The sequence below is a fragment of the Coturnix japonica genome, chromosome 1, assembly GCF_001577835.2.
Source record: "Coturnix japonica isolate 7356 chromosome 1, Coturnix japonica 2.1, whole genome shotgun sequence".
Classification (NCBI taxonomy): Eukaryota; Metazoa; Chordata; class Aves; order Galliformes; family Phasianidae; genus Coturnix; species Coturnix japonica.
Window position 1 is genome coordinate 9,299,539 of NC_029516.1, and position 20,069 is coordinate 9,319,607.

At 34.6% G+C, this 20,069-nt stretch overlaps 1 protein-coding gene across 11 annotated transcripts in view; it reads left to right on the plus strand.

Annotated features, from left to right (window-relative positions):
* Positions 1–20,069, plus strand: part of CACNA2D1 (calcium voltage-gated channel auxiliary subunit alpha2delta 1) — a 325,793-nt gene that overhangs the window by 159,698 nt on the left and 146,026 nt on the right. For all 11 annotated transcript variants that reach the window (XR_001558717.2, XR_001558733.2, XM_015879412.2 and 8 more), the window contains exon 4: positions 17,402–17,461. Coding sequence is in view for 9 of the 11 variants with exons in the window: in XM_015879412.2 (XP_015734898.1) it covers positions 17,402–17,461 (60 nt within the window). In the remaining 2 variants the exon portion in view is untranslated. The remainder of the gene's footprint in view (positions 1–17,401; positions 17,462–20,069) is intronic.

Sequence of the window (20,069 nt, forward strand, 5' to 3'; positions counted from 1 at the left end):
ACACAGCAATGGGTTCCATGACGGATAATGAGATTGAGCGCACTTGCTGTGGAAGCAAATAATAGGATTCTTTACTGCACAGATCTGTTTGCTAACATACACTGGTAAGGAATGCTTTGCATATTTATAGAAGTATTTACTTGTTTGTAAGGTGACCATAATGCTAGTTTTAAATGCCAAATCTGGGTATTTTGGAGAACTGCTAGTCTCTCAGACCTAGCTTTGTTAGCACACATATATCATCTGAGATAGAAACATCACTGTGTACACATGAACGCGGAAAATTTGTTGAATCTGTGACCATCTTGAAATCCTTATATGCCTAGAGATGATAGAGCCCTAAACTAGAGAATAATATTGCTGTTGACAAGGGAGAAGCAGTATAAATTAGATTTTGTATTGAAGTTTCCACACAGTTTGTTCTTTACATTAAAATTTTAGATGATGTGGATTTCTACCTGAAAGAGTAATTTAGTATTTCACACTGAACATCAATAAGATTACCCTATTTGAGAATATCTTATTTTCAGGCTATAATTTTGACTGCTTTGTCTCAAGCAAGGGAGTATCCTTCTCCTTCCTAGGAGACAGTATGCCTGTAGAAAAGAACAAACTTTATTTGTTTTTTCCTTTGTCCATTTTTACATAGCTGGAGGAATGGTTCTGCAGTAGCTGAATTTCTGGGCTTCTCTTCTGTTGCAGTCTTTCTCAGTTGAGTCTCTTAAAAGATCCAGCATTCAGGGGACAGGGAATCTCGGCTTATCCCCTGTGTTTCCAGGTAGTGGGAGAAGTTAACACGCAAAGCTTCCTCTGGGCAACAGAAGTTGCACTTCATCCTCTCTTTGTTATTCTGCAACAGCTCAGACTTCTGGTAAATAAAACGGTTGGTCAAGGATTCAGTTATCTGTAGCTGAAGTATAGATTTAATAAATCCCACTGATTTTAGAATTTACCTGGATCAGGAGCAGGTATTAGAAGCAGCTGAGACACAACCATCTTATTGCTATAGGGTTTTTGATTTACCTTCCTTCCTCCTGCATGCTATTTACTGAGGTTTTGCATCAGTAACATAATTTGCTTAGGATTCATGATATCAACCAATCAGTGCTATTCTCATGAGCAAGAAAAGCAAAGAAACCAAAATCTGTGTTAAGAGTGAACAGATTTTGGAAGTGTTGTGTAGATCCTATTTAAAACAATTCTGTCAGCTTGCTTGCTTAAAATGGAATATTTCTCTGACGCAATCACATGTGCTTTGAAACAATCTTTGAAAACATTTCAAGTATTATTAACAAATATGACCTCCTAATCCAATATAAACAATATCTTGTTTTGGAAATGACTAAATTTATGCTAAGATGGGAAATAATACTAAAATTTAAATTAAAGATTCAAAGATTTACTATTTTGCTCTCTATCCACTGTAAGTATAATTGGTTAAGAAAGAAAAACAAATGCATATGTCTGTGCAGTGTAAAGTCCTTTCTAGGTGTTCATGAGATAGATGAGATTATTTGTCTGAAGGGATGTCTATGCACTGAAATAAAATTAATTATTTTGAAACTGAGATCCCAGGAAAACATTCACTTTAACAAGTTTTGTTTTAATTTTTCATGCTGTGAAACATTTAATTATAGGCAAAATGAGTGTTTACAAATATTTACTGTTCCAGATTGACTAGAAAGTTTAGGAAACAAATTAAATTAAATAACTGAATAAACAAAACCAACACTTTCCTTTAACTGATGTAAAGACTTTTGTTGCCTACTGTAATTAATTCCAGTGATTTCAAATTAGAAAACCTTGAAAAGATCACAATTTGCTTCTAAGAGCAGTATGTCATTTTCTATTGTGATTTTCTAGTATAGGCAATATTATGTGTAGTCCACAGTCTACTATTACAGATTAGAGTGATGGTCAGAGTGTTGTAAAGTGAGCTGACTGTAACCATTTGTAGCTAAGGTTGTCAAAGTTTTATAATGCCTTCTTATAGCTACATCAAGATTTTTGACTCCTTAGAAATTGAGAAAAAAATCTTCAGACATCTGGATTTTGAAAATCCCTACACTTTGAGCAGTGTCAAATATGAGGTTGTATGGGAAGGCTAATAAAATTGTATTTTACTGTTGCATACAAATTCTAATCCTTTCCTATTCTATGATTTGCGTCAGTGCTTCCCAGCTTCTCTTTGAATTATAATTACAAAAATTATGAAATTACGAGAAGGCAAAATTGGTTGAGTTCCTTTTTTTTTTTCTTTTTTTTTTTCTCACCTTTTGTGTATTTGGGAGGTTGGATGCCTGGATGCCATAGGTGTGTATCCAGGCTGGTACATTTTCATACCATTTCTTATTTGTTATGCTGATATGTCATCTGTCTGCAACTGCTAATATTTCTAGTTTCAAGGTGAAAAATAGTAAAGCAAGAAGGAAAAGAAGCCAGCTTCCTTGATATTTCTTAGAATTCCCTTTCCTTTCCTACTCTTTCCTGTCCTTTCCTTTCCTAGCCTTAACTGTCCTTTCCTTTCCTTATGCAAAGTATCATTTTAATTTATTAAATCAAATAAACTTTTTTTTTCACCTCTTCATTAACCTTACTGAACAGCTCAGCTTTCAAGGAATGTTCTTTCATAAACCAAATTTTCAGGTAGTGGTATAAGCATATGATAGAGTGGTAGAGGTTGTCACTTATCACCAGGTTCTTCATGTTGCCAAACTGTAGGTCATTTTCTCAGTTCAGAATTCTTTATGCCCCAAGTATAAATTTGTTACAACCACCTGACCATATGATGTAGGTAAATAATTCAATTTAAAATTATACTTAGATGTAACATAATTTAATAGAACCTTTAAGTTAGAGTTTATTTTTGCTTGAAACTACTATTTCAAATGCAAGTTAATTTGTTTTATAGTTATTTGTGGGAATGTTGATTTATGATGAATCAAAAAACATTATGTGATTATACTGGAAATACTAAATGGCGACCTGAAGCAATGCTTGAGCACCTGGTGGGAAGACACAGCCATCCCAGGGGAGCTTAGGGTCAAGTGATGCACCTGAGTGTCTGGAAGAGGTGGAGGCAGAATCCACCACTTCCCAGACCTCATTTAAGGGTTAGCACTAGAGGCAAGGGCATCTCTTGCTGGAGATCACTGCCTCTCTGGGGCATTCCAAATGGAAGTAGCTTATTTCCTTCATTTCTGCATCTGCTGCTGCTGCACTTGGGCTAATTCTCATTTGCTGCATCCAAAGACTTTGCCACTCTACTATTTTCACGGTGCTTTCCAATCCCAGTATAGCATTACAGTTCTGCAAAAGATTAAGCTTCATTTTCAATCCATACTAATGCAATAAGCATATCTAGATGTAGAAGCTGGTCTTGAGCAAGAGAATAACAGGACACAGTCCTGAAGAACTTGCCTTTCTGCTTGCAGAAATTAATTTATCCTTTAGTGTTTCTAAGCTGAACAATATTAAATACATGTACACACACACACATATGCCTTAAAAGGAGCATTCTGTAGATTTCACAAAGATTCCAAACTTTTAACAGTCTGCCCAGCTCTGTCAGATTTCAGCACGTTTCCTTATTTAAGATTCATGTTGACATCTGAATAGTATCTCTGCAATGCATCATGCCAGATTAACAGAAATGTAGAAGAAACTCTTCCCAGGCAGGATCTATGGGGCTTTCTTCAGTGCAGCTCAGGTCAATTGTGGTCTAAGTTAGCTATTTCAAGTCTCCTGTCTGCCAAAGTACAGCCATCTTTTGCTTTTAGCTACACAGATAAGCTTTCACTATGACATTGTTGACACATCTATCTGGTTTAACTCTGTTTTTTGTTTTTTTACAATTATGTCTTAGCTTTGATGCTTGTTTTTTTGTTGTTGTTGTTTGTTTTGTTTTGTTTTGTTTTCCTGCTGTTTTCAGTTTGATTCAGATTTTGATGTTCTGTAAGTATGTCTAGCTGGAGAAAAAGAAAACATACTTATTGGGGTTGCTAAACTTGTTGGTATAGTTCAATATATTTTCTTTACAGTAGAAAAGTGTGGAAGACTGGAAAAGAAAAAAAAGAAAAAAAAAAAGAAAAAAAAAAAAGAAATAACACCAGAAGTGCAAGTGATGTGAGGAAAATACTTAAGCAATTTTGAGATGGGATAATGCTTTTTGATTGCGTTCTTTGAGGTAGAAGGTGGCAATTAGATTTTCATGCACAGAAAAGTGTGAGACATCCTAATTAAACACCTTTAGGTGGAAGTCATCATTGATAAATCCAAACTGCTTGTAGAAGCTCTTAAATGTGTCACCTATGGGGGTAGCACTAGAAAAGTCTCTCTTTTTTATTTTATTTTTAATTGTAAAGAAATTGACATGCGGAAACAATTATTTGAATGTTGATTTGAGTGCTTACATTATAGACTATCATTACTCACTAGTCCCATCAATCAAATACATTTTAAGCATAACTATAGGTCATGTGCAGAATCACAAAAAGAGAGGAAATAACTGGGAGGAAAATTTGATGAATTCAACCAAAGGATAAATCAATGGATTTAGGGCATATGAGCACCTCACATGCAGTGTTACTTTGGTCAAAATTATTTTGTCTCTGCGCTTTATTTTCCTTTATACGTGAAATTCTCTTAACAGAAGTTCAGAATGGTTCTGAGTGGATTTAATGCACTTAGGTAGCCCTGACAATATGCAACTTAAGTTGTGAGTTTTGAACTGGAATAAAACTATTTTTCACATGCAAGTCAATTTGTTAAGTTCTTATTCAGTGCAGAAAGGTGAACCAGCTCTCACTTAACATGCTAATGGTGTCCCTGAACAAAGTCATACTTTCTTTATTATCACAAGAATACTGAGAAAGAATCAATATTTTATCTGACATATGATATAGAGATGACAAGAGATTCTGAAGAGATCTAATGGCTGAGGCAATGCATGACTATTGATCATCACTGAATCGAGGAGAAGAATAGCTCCAGTTATAGATTTCTCTCACACACAGCGCCTGAGGCAACAGAAGTGAAATCTCAGGGAAGATAATGGAAGTCCACACATGAACTTCAGTAGGGTCAACATTTCATCCTGGGGGAAAAGTTCTTATGGATCTTGGTGACACTGAAAAATATATATGTATACATTTGCTGAAATGCTAATATACTAATTTGGGTCTTTTAATAGCCAACTGTGTGGATACATACTATATGTATATTGTAGGTGGGTCTGAACCTACCTGGGTAAGAATTCCTCACATCCACTAAAAACTTCTTATGCTTATAGGTCCAGGAACTGTTGCTTTACAACCTTTGAGCTATATTATGATGACGCTATTATTTGATGTCAGGGGACTGATTGGGAGCATAAAAGATCTGAGTTTCTTACATGTTCAATGGACAAGGAACAATATTACAGATACTAACCAGACTGAGATAACACCTTTTTAAACAGGCACTGTTCATCTACTTTTCATTTTTAGGCTGTTAATTACCTTGAAATCTGAAAGTTTTCTGTTGGAGAGTAAGAAAATAGTAAATAGACCTCTCTAGAAGAGGAATTAAATCAATAAACAGCATGAATTGTTTTTAAAAGTATTTCATGGCAGCACATGAAAGGAAGAATTCAAACGTGTCCAATAGAAAGGAGGCTGAGAATGCAATACATGTTTTTAGAGCTATATGGGAAAGTTTTAAAGTACTGTAATAAAGAAATAAAGATGATTTGGATTGTGATTTATTTATTTATATCAACTTATGTATTGTTTATTTGTATTATTATTTAAGATTAGATGAAAAGATAAAGTAGTTATTTGGGCAGAAAAAAAACCATAGTTTCTCAGAAGGGTGACAGATTTATGGGATGTTAAATCAAAAAGTGGTTATTCATATTGGTAGGGAATTGTACAGGTAGAACAGAAAGAGGGAGAGAAGCAGTACAGAGAAAGAGAACGGAAGCTGTGTTGCTGTGTTTTTAGTTGAGGTGCTTGCAGCCAGTTCCAGATGGCTTAGCAACAGATGCAGTGGCTACTGCTCAGGTACCCAAATTGGAGCAAGTCAAGGGTGGCCACCTCTGCCAGAAAATATTTTATATTAGGGGAATCTACCAGTACAATAACCAATTTGTTAGAAGTTTGTGTTAACTGGCAATGGAGCAAATGAAATGAAATTTACTGAATTGGGACAGCTTTTGTTGCCTATTATGGATAGCGAAGAAAAATGAAGAAGCCATTAGGCAATGGACTTTTAGAATCTGTTCAGGAAAAGCACTTGAAATAAGTCTGTAAGGTCACTAATGACAAAACTTGTTGAATGATCAGTTTTGATTATTTGACCAAGGAAAGTGATGTGGTAACTGCAGGTTAGAGTCTGGAAGCCATGTAATAGAGTTGAAGCAAAGGAAAGAAACACAGATGAATAAACACACCTGTGCATTTGGAATGGAAGAGCACAATGTAGGTAAAGAGCAAAAGAAGAGTACTGAAATTTTTCATAATTAAAATTCTTAGAAAGTGAGGGTAAAGTCAATCTTCAGATCTTTACTTCTGAATGTTCAAGGGATCTTCATGGTTAATTATGCCTCACTGTGCTACAAGGAGCAGGTAAAGCATTATATGGACTTGGGAAAGGTGGACTGAGGAATCTTAGAGATGTCCTAAATGTATTTGTCTTTGTTCAGTTTGCTTTACAAATGATGAATTTTAAATCACTGTGGTAATTTCTTTTTCTTTTTCTTTTTATTTTATTTTATTGTTAAGGATATGGAGGAATGCTGTATATCTTGCTCCACAGCAGCTGCTCTTAACAGCATTTCTGATATTTCCACAGAGGAAAATAATAATTTTTAGGCCCATTCATAACACCTCATTCCATTACATACTGGCTGCACCCGTCTGGCTGCTTGCAAGTTCATTTGAAGAAGGAAAGTTCACAACACAAGATTCATACATTAATAGATCTTATAGCTAAACATTATTTTCTTACCATCCCTTCAGTGCCACAAACTATTTGAGATTCCAGTCGGAGATCTATTTTTCAACAATGATGGAACCCCAGTACAAATCTTGATACAGAACCAGTTGAGGTTTTAGCCTCTTTCCAGTATCTCCATTATAAAAGACATATTGTGTCTAGGAAAATAAATAAATAAATAAATAATGATAATAATAACAATAATAAAAAGTCATTTGTCCATAGAAGATCATGTTCTTTTCCACAGCTTCCTGAGTTTTCTACAGGTCTCTGTTTAAGCACATTTTATTTTGTCTAGAATTACTTCTATTGGGGAAATATTGCCTTAAAATTGCATGCAGTTTTTACGTACAATTTGTTTCTGCTGTTGCCAGCAGTAACACATTTCCTTGGCTTTTACTCACTGACTGTAGAACAGATCAGTTGATTATTCATCACCTGCCACCTGCTCTGTTCTTTCTTTGAACTGCAAGTCTGTTAATACACTGTCTTGCCTTGTTAAAGCCATATTTGTTATTCAGCTGTTTTTTGATGTTCTTTTTAAAGTAGTTTCATTCTTCTAAGCAGTCTTAATCAGGCAAATTCAGACTGATATTAGTTTATACATTTGGGAATCCAGTAGAATATATTTTTGTTTTCTTATTTGTTTCACCATTTAAGTTTTGAATTTTATTTTAAATGAGGCTGCATATATCCTATTTCTGTAAATCCTAGCTATGACTTTAGTGCTATCTTGTTTTTATTATAAATCATTGATTACTTTGAATCTTATCATGCTGTCTTTGATTATGAATGTCTTCAACAAAATAATTTCCTTCTGTTCCACAGAAGTAGTGATAAGATCCATTCACGCTTATTTGTTGAAATAATAGTATTTTGTTCTTTTTAATGTCAATACTTATACAATTTTGAGAGAATTTAAGGCTGTTACTGATTACATAGCCAAAAAAGAGACTGCTGACTGATCTCTTCAGCTGTTCCATAGTATTCCCATTCTGCATTGCCAGCTTTCTGATTTTCTTTTAGAATCATAATGTTACATCTATATGCCATTTGCAACACACAATGTTTGAGTAAGTCCAGAAGTTACTACACATCTTGAAAGTGTACACTGGGTCTATAAATAGCATTAAGTAGTAGAACACTCCAAAACTAAAACAATAGGTAAAATAAATAATAAATAAATAAATAAATAAAATGGAAGATAAACAGTTATTTGAATAAAGTCTTGATTATGTTCATTCTGAATTTGTACACAACAGTATTCTGTTAAATCTGCTTTTTGCTTCGGTTACAAAGCAATGAGGCAGAATTCAACTGCAGTTTCAACCTGTGATTAACCATAACTGACTTCATCTGTGTTTTCCTTGCATAAATGATGGAAGACTGTCAGTATGTTCTTGTATTTAGTAAGGATGACTTTACTTGATTTTTTCATTTTCCTCATTTTTCCCTTAAAACTACTCATCTGCTTGTGTACTCAGTTGCCTCTGTCCTCATTTGAATTGTACTCAGATTTTAGTTGTGCTAGATGCATGCTTTAAGCAGTTGAGGGTTTTTTATTTAGTTTTGTTTCTAACTAGGAGCCTAGTAGCAATATCTCAGAGGAACTGTGAACTGAACTGTGTTTATGTTGATTAGTTTTCATCTTTAATTTAGAGAAAAATTACATAGGTGGCACTCTAAGTACTCTCATACTGGAGTGGATTAATTTGGCTATTTTTAAAATAAATTTAGATAGTTGTGACTTCTCCCTCTGTGGTTAAAAACTGTAGATATATTACAGATGAAGAAGCAGGGTAACAAGGCATGCCAACTCAGCACATGTGTCATCTTCTAATCATGGCTGTGAAGTTTGTAGCTCAGCTGTGAAGCCTAAGAGTTTCCTAAGGCAGCCAGTGAACTGTAGCTGGTGGTGTTGTGCACTCTGTGATTTGTCAGAGCAGTTGGCAATTTCAGTCTAATGGTTTCAGCATGTGTCCTTCAAGCTTGTTTAAAAAAATAGCACTAATGTAGCTTCCATTTAAGGCATATGAATTACTAGAGTGAAAATGTAATTAGAAGCTCTAAGGTTTTGAAACCTCTGGAAATGAGAGGGATAAATTGTATGCTAAGAGTAGTCTTTTACTGATTCTATAACCTGCTCTAGCAAAATGTCACTGCTAGATGTCAAGGTGAATTTGACAGGCTATTTCTTACTCTCCTTTTCTGACAGTTTTCCTCATGCCTTTATCTGCATTTCTCTGTCTTAGCCTTCTGTCTACTGAAACATTTTGGCAGTACCAAGCTGTCATAATATTGCACAGCTTCTCAAATCTCCTGATTCCACATAGCCTAGAAATGTATTCAAAGCATGCAAACCAAACCTCCCTCTTTCCTCCCTCTTCCCATAAATGTGGAAAATATAGAATTAACAAAGTACTGCTTCTCTACTTTCTGATGAGAAAGTAGACTTTTCCTTAGTTAATTGTTGCTAAGTAGCATCTGGGTGGGAATACTTTGTACACATGTTCTGCAGCATATTAAAATTGCTTTATATTTCCTGTGTTCCAGTAATGGAGGTCAGTCTTGTGGCCCTCTGTCCTTCATCATGACTGGATTTGTTTTGTCCTGTTCTCTGGATTTCAGAAAGATGCTCTCGAGGAATATTTGTGCACTTTATTCATTTGTCCAACTGATGGCTAATGTAGTATTTCTTTGCACTCTGTATCACTTTTGTGCCTGTTAGGATTATGAACAACAGAGTCCAAACTGAAGTGGAAACTGGTTACGTTCCAGACTGACATGTGGCAGTATCCCTCCTGCAACAATGGCCAGCTGTACACTTAGCTGGCTGCTTACCCATCTGTACTTCTTTCCTGGAAGTTTAGATGTGTACCTTTTATATGATTTTCATTAGTGCACAGTTCTGGATACTCTGAGATTTTCTTTCAGGACAGAATCAAAGACTGACACTAACTGCATATTTCTTACCACCCTTACTGTAAAAGAAACTTCTTCCTTATATCCAATTTAAATCTTCCCCCTCCCTTAATGTGAACCCATTTTCCCTTATCCTATCAAAAGAGACCCTGATACATGGTCTGTCCACTTCTTTCTTATAGCCCTCCTTTAGATATTGAAAGGCCACTGCAGGTCTAACCTTCACTGTGGAGTTAATGTAAGATAAAACTGGAGGTGTTGTTTTGACCTGTGATCCAGAGTATAAAATCAGCTTTTAAAAAAATTGTTAGTTGCTGATAGCATTCAATTATGTGTAGATTTGGATCAGAAATCTGTTCAAAAAGTGGCAAAGCTTACAATATCAGCAGACCTCTCATATGGCCTTTCTTCTTATGAATATGACTCATTTGTTCCTATGACATAAGCAAAAGTGACTCCAGACAGTCACTGGGGAGAAAATATATTGTACAAGATTTATGCTGAATGTGTGAAATCAGATATAAACACACTTTGTCTGTGACCTTACATACTTCAGATGTTCTCATTAACAGACCATAGATAGGTCTGTGATCATTTGGCACAGCAGATGCTAGAGTGAGGGAGAGGCCATGACACTGCAGTACAAATACATGAAATAAAACCATGCTGGAGATGAGCAGAAAACAGACTTCTTTAGAAAGAAGTCAGTCACCATAAAATAACTTTAAAATTTCAGACAGAGAAAAGGGAAATTCGGCCATGTTTTGAATAAATGCATTTTGTCTGTGATGCTCCAGAGGGAAAAAAAGAAAAAAAAGAAAAAAAAAAAAAGAAAAAAGAAAAAAAAGGTTGTTAAGCACTACATGAATCCTGTCAGCTCCTAAGTTTCCAAGCAATTGCTGGAGGATTACTTGAGCAAATTAGAGCCTAACAACTCTGAAGCATAATGCAGCTGGTTACATGCTGCATAGATGCAAACACTTTATGACTTACCTCACATTTAATCACGTGAAGTCTAGAAAATATGATGCAATTACCACTTGCATTACTGTGAGCTCATTTTTTTCAATATGTTATTTCTCTGTCATAGATATAAAAATACTTTAAATTATACATAAATTATTTATGCTGTAAACACATGCTAAAAGAATCAGTTTGCTCTTGCCTTCTCTTAATTTTATCTGGTATACTTGCTTGCATTTAAATACTACGGAAAATAAAAGCATTCAAAAAATCTTTTTTCATTTCTTATGCTTTGTTTCAGTTTTGCTGCTTCTTCATACATTAGTTATTTTTAGCACCAAAGGGCATTCAGCTATAGGGTCAACCTACAGGGAAATTATCTCAGTTTGTAAACAATGATGTTCTAATTTACTTCTTATATTCTATGCATTATGACTATTCTACAGATTAAATCAGTAAGCATCTAGTTGTACTGTATCCTTAAAGAGTCAATATTGTAAATATTGTGGGGATGATAGCTGCATGTCGAGAACTGAAAAGAAACATCATTGCCTTTCACACTTCATTGCATCAGTTAGAAAATAACTTGTATAAACCACCATTTTTAAGCAAAAACAATAAATAGTTTGATGTTTCTTAATATTTGATACCGATTTGGGCAGAGAAACACTTTTCATTGGTACCACAACTAACAGCCTTTCGGTAACACGGGCTTTGAAGGTAACACCATGGATGAAGCACTAAGTATTAATATTGGGCAATTGTAATTTAAAAACAAAAAGGAAATGTATATATATTAAAAAAATCAAAACAAACATTGGCAGCTGTCAGAGGATACTGCATTAAATAACAAGTCTGTTGATTATTTCAGGAAATGAGCATCATGTATTGCTTGTGCTATGCTACTGTCTTGTCTGTTCCTCCATGTCTTCTTAGTGTTACAATTTGCACTTACCCGTTATTTTATGGTTGGAGCCATCTTAGCTAAAGATGCATCTCTGTCAAACCTAGATCAGATTTTGTACTGACAGTAAATATGAATGGTAACTTGTCAGGAAGGTCAGTTACCGAACATATTCGGGAAAGTTATAAATCAATCCTATTAATCCCTCCCATCTTTCCTGAGTATAGAAACAAAGGTGAATAAAAGTGTTATTCATCTAGTATTAATGTCTTTGCTACCTTTACTGCTTCCAAGGTCACTTTTGGGCTATTGACTTTCCAATCTGGAAATAATTTTTGTTGAAATCCTGTCCTCCCTGGGCCAAAATGTGTGATTTTTCTAGACAGTATAGGAATGGGAAACTCATTAATAAAATAATTCATATTCAACCAGTTCATTACCAAAGTTTGCAAAAAGGGGAAAAATAATAATAATTAAAAAAAATAATTAAAAAAAAATTGCTCCATGCAAATAAAGGTAGTAGAATTGAATTAAGGATAAAGAAAATTGTTCTTCATAAAATGGCCTGAGTTGGAAGGGACATCAAGGTTCATGACTATTCAGCTCCCCTGCCACAGGCAGGGCCACTGACCTCCACATTTTTTACTAGATGAGGCTTCCCAGGGCCCCATCCAACCTGGTCTTGGACACCTCCAGGGACAGGGCATCCACAACATCTGTTCCAACACCTCATCACTCTCATAGTAAAGAGCTTCCCCCTGACATCCAACTTAAATCTTCCCTCATTCATCTTAAAACCATTTCCCTTGTCTTGTTATTATCCTCCCTTTTGAAGATTTGACTCCCCTCCTGTTTATAGGCTCCCTTCAGGTGCTGAAAGTGTGCAACTTTCCTCCCATATTTCTGTCTCATAAATGAAGTGTGATTTGTAATCATCTACAGGAGAACAGTATTTATGTTTCAGATACATACGTGAGAACTATGTTAAATGCTGCTGTTGTAGATTTTACCTTGTTTATGAAAGAGTGGAATTGAGTACTTGGAACATATTTTAAAAATTAGGGCTTAAAGTTAATTGCATGTTTCTATGCAGTTCTATTTAAGCCTGATATTGTGTATTCTCCCTCTCTCTTATTAAATTAACCTTGAAAACATCAGTACTTTAGAAAGCTGTGTCAGGCTACTGATGTCTAATATTTTGAAGCTTACACATTTTCTAATAACTTAATATATCAAGGGGTAGTCAAATGTTATTTTTAAGACAAAATAATTAAAGGAGAATAGGAAGCAAACAAGATTGATTTGTTTTACTGAATATAATTGTAATTAAGCTATTGGCTGAAAGAGTTCTTTGCTGGCTAGGAGGAGATAAAGATATGACATGCATAGAAGTAAAGGTTGGGAGATGAATAAGCCTAGGGAGTTGATCTTTTCAGATCAGATAAAGATTCTTTAGGTCTCTCTGCATTGCACCAAAAGCTGTCTATCAGAGATAGAAGAAAATGCTTGGAATCCAGGGACAGGACCTTTGAAAATGGTCCTTTCTGAGATTGACAGGCAGCTGAGTTTTGGAGTAGTTTTTTATAATCTTTTGTAATTCCTATGAAAGTTAAAAGAAAGATCACAGGCTGATGGAGTAAATAATTCTTTTTATTATCTGCATCTTTGTATGTTTCACAATAAGTTGTTTTGCTTTAAAGGTAATGATTATCTTTGAAAGATCTAAGGAAGTCCTAGGAGAAGGAAGCTCCCCATTTCCTTCAATGTTTGTTTAAAAAACAGTAGTACTTATTAGTCTTTCAAGGAATAATTGTTCTCTTATTAACAATCTAGGTATTCTGAAATATACTGGACTTTGAACAACTGATATTCAGAGAAAAGTAAGGTAGTAAGAAGTGTTAACTGATTAAAAAACATAAAATAGAAATACCAGTTTCATGTAGGAATGATTGTTTAATCACATTGCTCCCAAGCATTTATCACATTAATTACAATGGCTAAATCTAGTGTCAGCTCTTTTGTTCCCGTATATATAAGCACTGTTACAGCCCTGCCAGACATCCTCCATAAGCATAGGAATATATGCTACAGCATTTTATTTGTGTTTGCAACTCTGTCTCACTGGGTATGCTTTCTCAGTTTGCTTGTTTATTATTTCAGAGATTTGAGTACCACTGAAACATAATCTAAGAATCCTTGTTTTCCAGCAGACCGTATAGAGCTTTCATACCTTGAAGTAAACCAGAATATTGTTGCATTTTGGTTTTGTTCCTTCACCTCTTTTCAGTGATGTGTGATGTGTAATCCTTTCTATCTTGATCATCTTGAAGGTCTTTGCCAACCTTATCAATTCAATTCTATTTAAAATTATGATATTAAAGAGAGCTTCATTCAAAGCCAGAAAACTTTTCACAGTCATTGCCTTCACAGCATTCATACAAGATACAGAGTGAGAAATGACTGAAGCCTAATATGCAGAATAACTATTTTGCGTGTTTGTTCCAGAGTCTGTTTTGCATATCTTTTGCTTCCATGTTTCAGTATTTGCTATAGAAATATATAGGAAACTGCAGTGGGCCATGGCATTAAAGAAGGTGTTCCTTTATTAAGCCTTTGTGGTAACGAGAATGAAAAATGAGACGTCTGATGTCAGCATGCAGTTGTGTTTCTCTTCTGGTGTTCTCCGGAGACTCCTCCATCAAAATGGGGAATATGAGACCTGACATTTGCATACCTTAAAAGCAAGCAGGCATGACTTTGAGAGACATGAAAAATTAGTCTCTCTTTTTGTTGCAAAAAAAAGGCATAGGTAATTTGAGTTAGCATCACCATCTAGGCATTTTTGACCCAGAAGTCTTGACTTCTTACTCTTTCTGTTAACAAATCACTCCCCCTGCGGAAAGGTGAATGTTTCAGTCATTAGAATCATGTATAGTCATAGAATTTTTCCTTTCACAGAAATGAACAACTTCTGAGATAATCTTACTTTCATAAAACTTTTTCTCTTATAAATTCTATTTCTCGAGAGAGTGATTCTTTTCTTCTGGAATGGAAAAATTTCATCTTAACTAATATTTATCTTTAATAATAAAAAATAATAATAATAATAATAATAAAATCAACAAACAAAACCACAAAGGAAAACAAGCAACAACAACAACAAGTCTGCCTTTTTGAAAATGATGTCCTTATATGATCTGTGCCCCTGTGGTAATTTGCACATAAGCATTGATTATCTGCTGAAGATGAGCTAGGTAATCAGAATACTGTAATATACTGATCTTTGTTTTTACATACATAACTCACACAGCTATAGAATCACAGGAACATTCTATTTCAGGAATATAAGGTAGGAATACGATATTTGTCACCACTTTGAGATATCTTATGAATGCTTAATTTACAGATTTCTTTAGTCCTGGCTAACAGACATTATACTGGTTATTAATCAGATAGAATTTATGGGACTTGTTGACTGAAAAGATGACCTTTTTAGGGAAAATACAGGACTGATATCAAGTAGGGTAGGCTTGAATTCTGTCTGTGATACAATGCTGGGAAAAAGGACTAGGCCTACCTACATTCTGCCCTGCCTCCAGCTAGAGTTATTAGAAAATTTATGAAGTAACTGGCAGTTAAGTTAAACTGTTACACAATAACATGTAGGGATTCTTCATATACGTGATGAGCAAGACGTCATAAGGCTGTATCAGCTTGCCTCTGTTCCTATCGTAAGCTGGCCTAGCTCTGGAGAAGTCTGTATTTCCACTCAGGTCATGGGATTTAAACTTATTTTTTAATTTTTTTGTCTTTGAGTTAAGGAACATAGCTAGTTTCCCATTAAGGTAGGAAAGAAGGCAGAGAAATGAGGGTTGAGTTAGCTACCTCTGTTGACCTGCATAGTGTCATGTCTTGCTTTGCTACTCTCTGGTGAAACATGATTTAATCAGCTTGTACTCAAGCTAGGACAGACCAAATTTGGATGTAGAACTTGTTATATTGAGTAAAGAAATGAAACATACAAAATTAGTCTATTGTATTACCAGATAACTGACAATACTGTAGATATCTGAGGTAGTGGATTTGTCCATTGAGGATAAAGGAGAGTTGGACTGTGTGTCAGTGTAGTGCATCAAGTTATATTACAGTTTTTGTATATGTGCTGTTTGGATATTGGAGAACGTAGTTCTAGTTAGTTGGGAGTGACGAAAATCATTTGAATTGGCAGTAAAATACACAGGCAGGTTCACTTATTTTTTGGAAGCCAAGCGCATAATTATTTCTTTACAAGATGATTGTAAATAAAATAACTAACTAACTAACTAAATAAATAAATAAAGACGTGTTAAATTTTGCTTTATAAAAGTTGTCACCTAGTTGTTGTTAGAGGAGTGAGACGGAGTGTCCTCATGCAGTCAGATAACAAGGTGGTTGCCCTCCTGCACTGGGGATCATATGAGATTGTGACAGAACCAGCTTTGCCATCTGAGATTCCATGAACTTTCTGGTCACTCTCCTTTTGGTTGTTAACAAGAATTGACAGCTGACTGAACTGAAAAGGTGACTTAGACCACCAGTTCATTTTGTGTAGGAATTGATATGAATGTTAAAACAGTTGTTGGGTCTATGTGGTGCTTATTCTTACAGAGTAAAGAATTTGGTTGCCTAGTTACCTTGTTGATACAACAAAGATATTCTGTTAAAAAGAGACCATAACTACCCCTAAACTTACAGTTTTATTGAGCTGTAAAGTATTATGGTTTTCAAAGTCACCTACTCAAAAATCAGGAAATAACTGAGTTGATGTGAACTGCATTCGTATGATTTCTTTCTTCCAGAATAGGTGCCTGCTTCAGGGCTGCAGGCACTGGGGATGCTGCCTACAGCAGAACTGGGGAACAAGCATTATTCTTTTCTATTTGAAGTTGTTATGAAATAGCCATGTAAAAGTGTTTTTGAAAAGTTTATAATCTTTTTAGGATAGGTTTGAAAGGGAATCAGTTGTCTGACATCTTTTGCTTCCTGTGGGGCTAAGTATATAAACTGATCTTTCAAACTAAATTAAACTAGAAAAATGTCTTCTAGGAGCATGCAAGTTACTCTTCGGTGGCAAACATTCTTTGAGCTCTTCAGACCAGGCTACATTTAGTTCAAATTACCAAGCTTTTATGGGTCCCTAATTATCACAGAGGATATCAGTACTTTGTATAATTGAATATAGATATTTAGTATGAAAATAATCATCCACAATAATGTTTTAAGATTCTAATAAACACTTCTGTTTGTATGGTAGATTAAAATTATACATATAAGCCAAGGTGTTTAAAGAGAAAGTATTTTTAGAAAGGTACTGGTGGATTTCCAACTTAACTAGAGCTTCTTATATAATGCTGGAATGTTAAGCTTCCTAGTTCATGGTTACAGTGCTTAGAATTGTAAGCAATATACAGAATTTTTGGAAATCCATGTAGTACATCCTTATTCAAATATGCTTCAATTTCAATTAATGTCAAAAGCATGGATGTATACAATTATATAGAGAAAATAAGTGTATTTATGAAACGATTAATAAGGAAAGACTTAGCACTGTGAGGAGTCTGGGAAAACTAAAATATATGTCCTCTCTTTGGTCTTCAGCGCCTCGCTAAAGAAGCAGAGAAATACCAAGCGTCACATCAGTGGAGGGACGAGTTTGGGGTAAGTTTCTGTTTTTCTATTTTTAAACTCGTAAGAATTTTCCTTATATTCTAATGTTAATTCTCACAATCTTGTTATTTATACATCCACCGCAGAAGGAATCATTACCTGTGAATGTATGTGTTACTCAGTAACAGGTGCCTCAGTCTGGATCTGTACAGAATGAAGTAGACTTTTCCGTTCATAAGTCATAGGGAGCTTCACAGATCCAATTACATAGTTCTGAGGCATGCACAGGATGTGTTTTGTTTTGATGCATCAGGAGTAATTGCAGAGGAGATGTCTTTGATTGATTGCTAATATTGCTGAAGTTTGTGCTACTCTGAGTTCTGAAAAACAATTATAGAATTTCTTTTAACAGGTTGTTTTTATGTGACAGAAAGAAATTTTATACAAAAGAATTTTGCCGTTTACGTGACTGCATGCACCAAGTCTGAAGCTTTTTATTTTAAAACTCTTTCTCTGTACTTCAATAACAGCATCTCATCAACATTCTGGTACTTACAAAAGAGACTGGTCAGATTCTAAATTATCATCTTCATCATTTCAGATGTGTTTGAATGATTTTCAGATGTGAGTGTATGATTTTAAAATGCAGAACACTAATGCTTTATAACTATTCAACTCAAATTAATATACACTGTATAGATATAAGCCTTCAATTTTAGACTGCAGTTTACTGCAGTGTCAAAGTTATTCATTATCTATGCCAATGTTACCTCTTTCTTCAGGAATAAAAGCAGATGGTGCTTTTATGTGATTTTGCAGACTGTATCTGCACATCCAGTGTCATCATAGGGGTACACAGTTAAGTGCACAATGCTTTTCCGAAGTGTCCTTTGTGTCCCAGTGTTTGTACACTTGGACATGGAGTTCTTAAAAACAAGCCAAAAGCAAGTCAACAAAAACCTATCCAGACTGTAAGATTAAGCCAAATTCATATAAAAGTGACTGCCTTTTTAGTGAACAAAAGGGTATGGATATCGTCTAAATTCTTTTTACATGCACTCCCTGCACAAGCACAGCTTCTAATACATGGTAAAACACAGAATGTCACATCCAAGGGGATGCAGTAATGGAAATTCTACAGTGACCTTAGCTGGTAATCTATAACTGTTCTGAGTAGGAAACAACACCCATAGGTTTTGTGGGCTCTGTGAAGAATAATGTGGATGAGGTCAGTTGCTCTTTCAGATCATTTTTATTCTTACAGAACACATTGGTTTCATATCAACAATACTGTCTCTATTTTTTGTTTCTGATTTCATCCTTTTCTTTCAAAAGAAATCAATTTCACCACATCACTAGAATTTATTATCAAGTAGAGAGAGACCTCAAAGTAGTTTTGAAATGTGATGCTTCTATTAATGTAATGGTACAAGAAAAGACTTCGGTAAAGAAATATTAAAAAAAAAAAAAAAAAAAAAGAAAATCATTTCGTTTTATAATTAACTACAAACCAAGGTTGTTTTGGTATTAGCTGTGAACCATATAATAACCTTGACATTAAGTTATGCAATTAAATTTAAAATAAATGCATTAAGGCTCTTATAATTTAATTTGTTTCATTTTTGCCAGAAGTAATCTTTCTTCTCTTCTGGCCTACTTTTTAGAAAATGCCTTTTCAAATTAGTTTGCCCACAGATCTTTCTGATAAACTTAATTTTCACTCTAAGTTTCATTCTCCTAATGGCTCTGATGTAATATAGAAGATACACTGTAGAACTTCCTTCAGTTCTCTCTGATAACATTTCTTCTGATACCTTTGATGTCATTATGAATAGTCTGCATCATTCTGTATGAGATTTATTTCCTTTCCCAGAAATTGTTTTAGGGTGATGAAAGCCCTCCCAGCAACACTACGCATAAGTAACTATAGAAATAAGTTCTTTGGGGTGGTCTTTTTTCTTCTAGTAAGTCTGTAATCATTGATGTTACACTGCAGCAAAAGATGCATGTAAGCATTCTTCAGGTTAATATCACCATTAGCAGAAGTTCATTATCATCAGAAAATGTAGTATTAAATCAATTTGTACAGGGAAACATTTTGGAAGATACAGTTTCGATCCCATATTATTTATTTCATGTAATGATTTCATATGAATACTGTCAGAATTATCTAAAGTAGAGAACTGTCTTTCAGAAAAAAATAAAAGTAAAGCTAAAATATTGATAGAAACATTTTCTGAAATCCAGTTTTCTTCTTATTTTTGAGTGTATAATGTCTCTCCTTATTTCTAGTGCTACAGTATATTGAATAGAATCTGCTTCAAGAAAGACAATGCAGTAAATTTGTTATTTTTATTTCAATTTTAACAATTTTAAGATTTTATTTTGAATTTATCTGAATTAGACTGTTAATAGTTAAAAGCAAAACAAAACAAAACGAGAACAAAACACACATATCTGTGAGCAGAGAAATCTGATTTATGGACATTTGAACTTCAGCTTTACCCTGTAGCTTACTGAACAGGGAATGTCTGATTTTTAGCTAAAGTATGCAAGGTGTTCCTATCCTGCTACCATCTTGTAAACTGTTCTAAATGCACAGATTGATATAGGGATGGTAGCTACATATATCTTATTTTTACTAATAAATGAATGATTA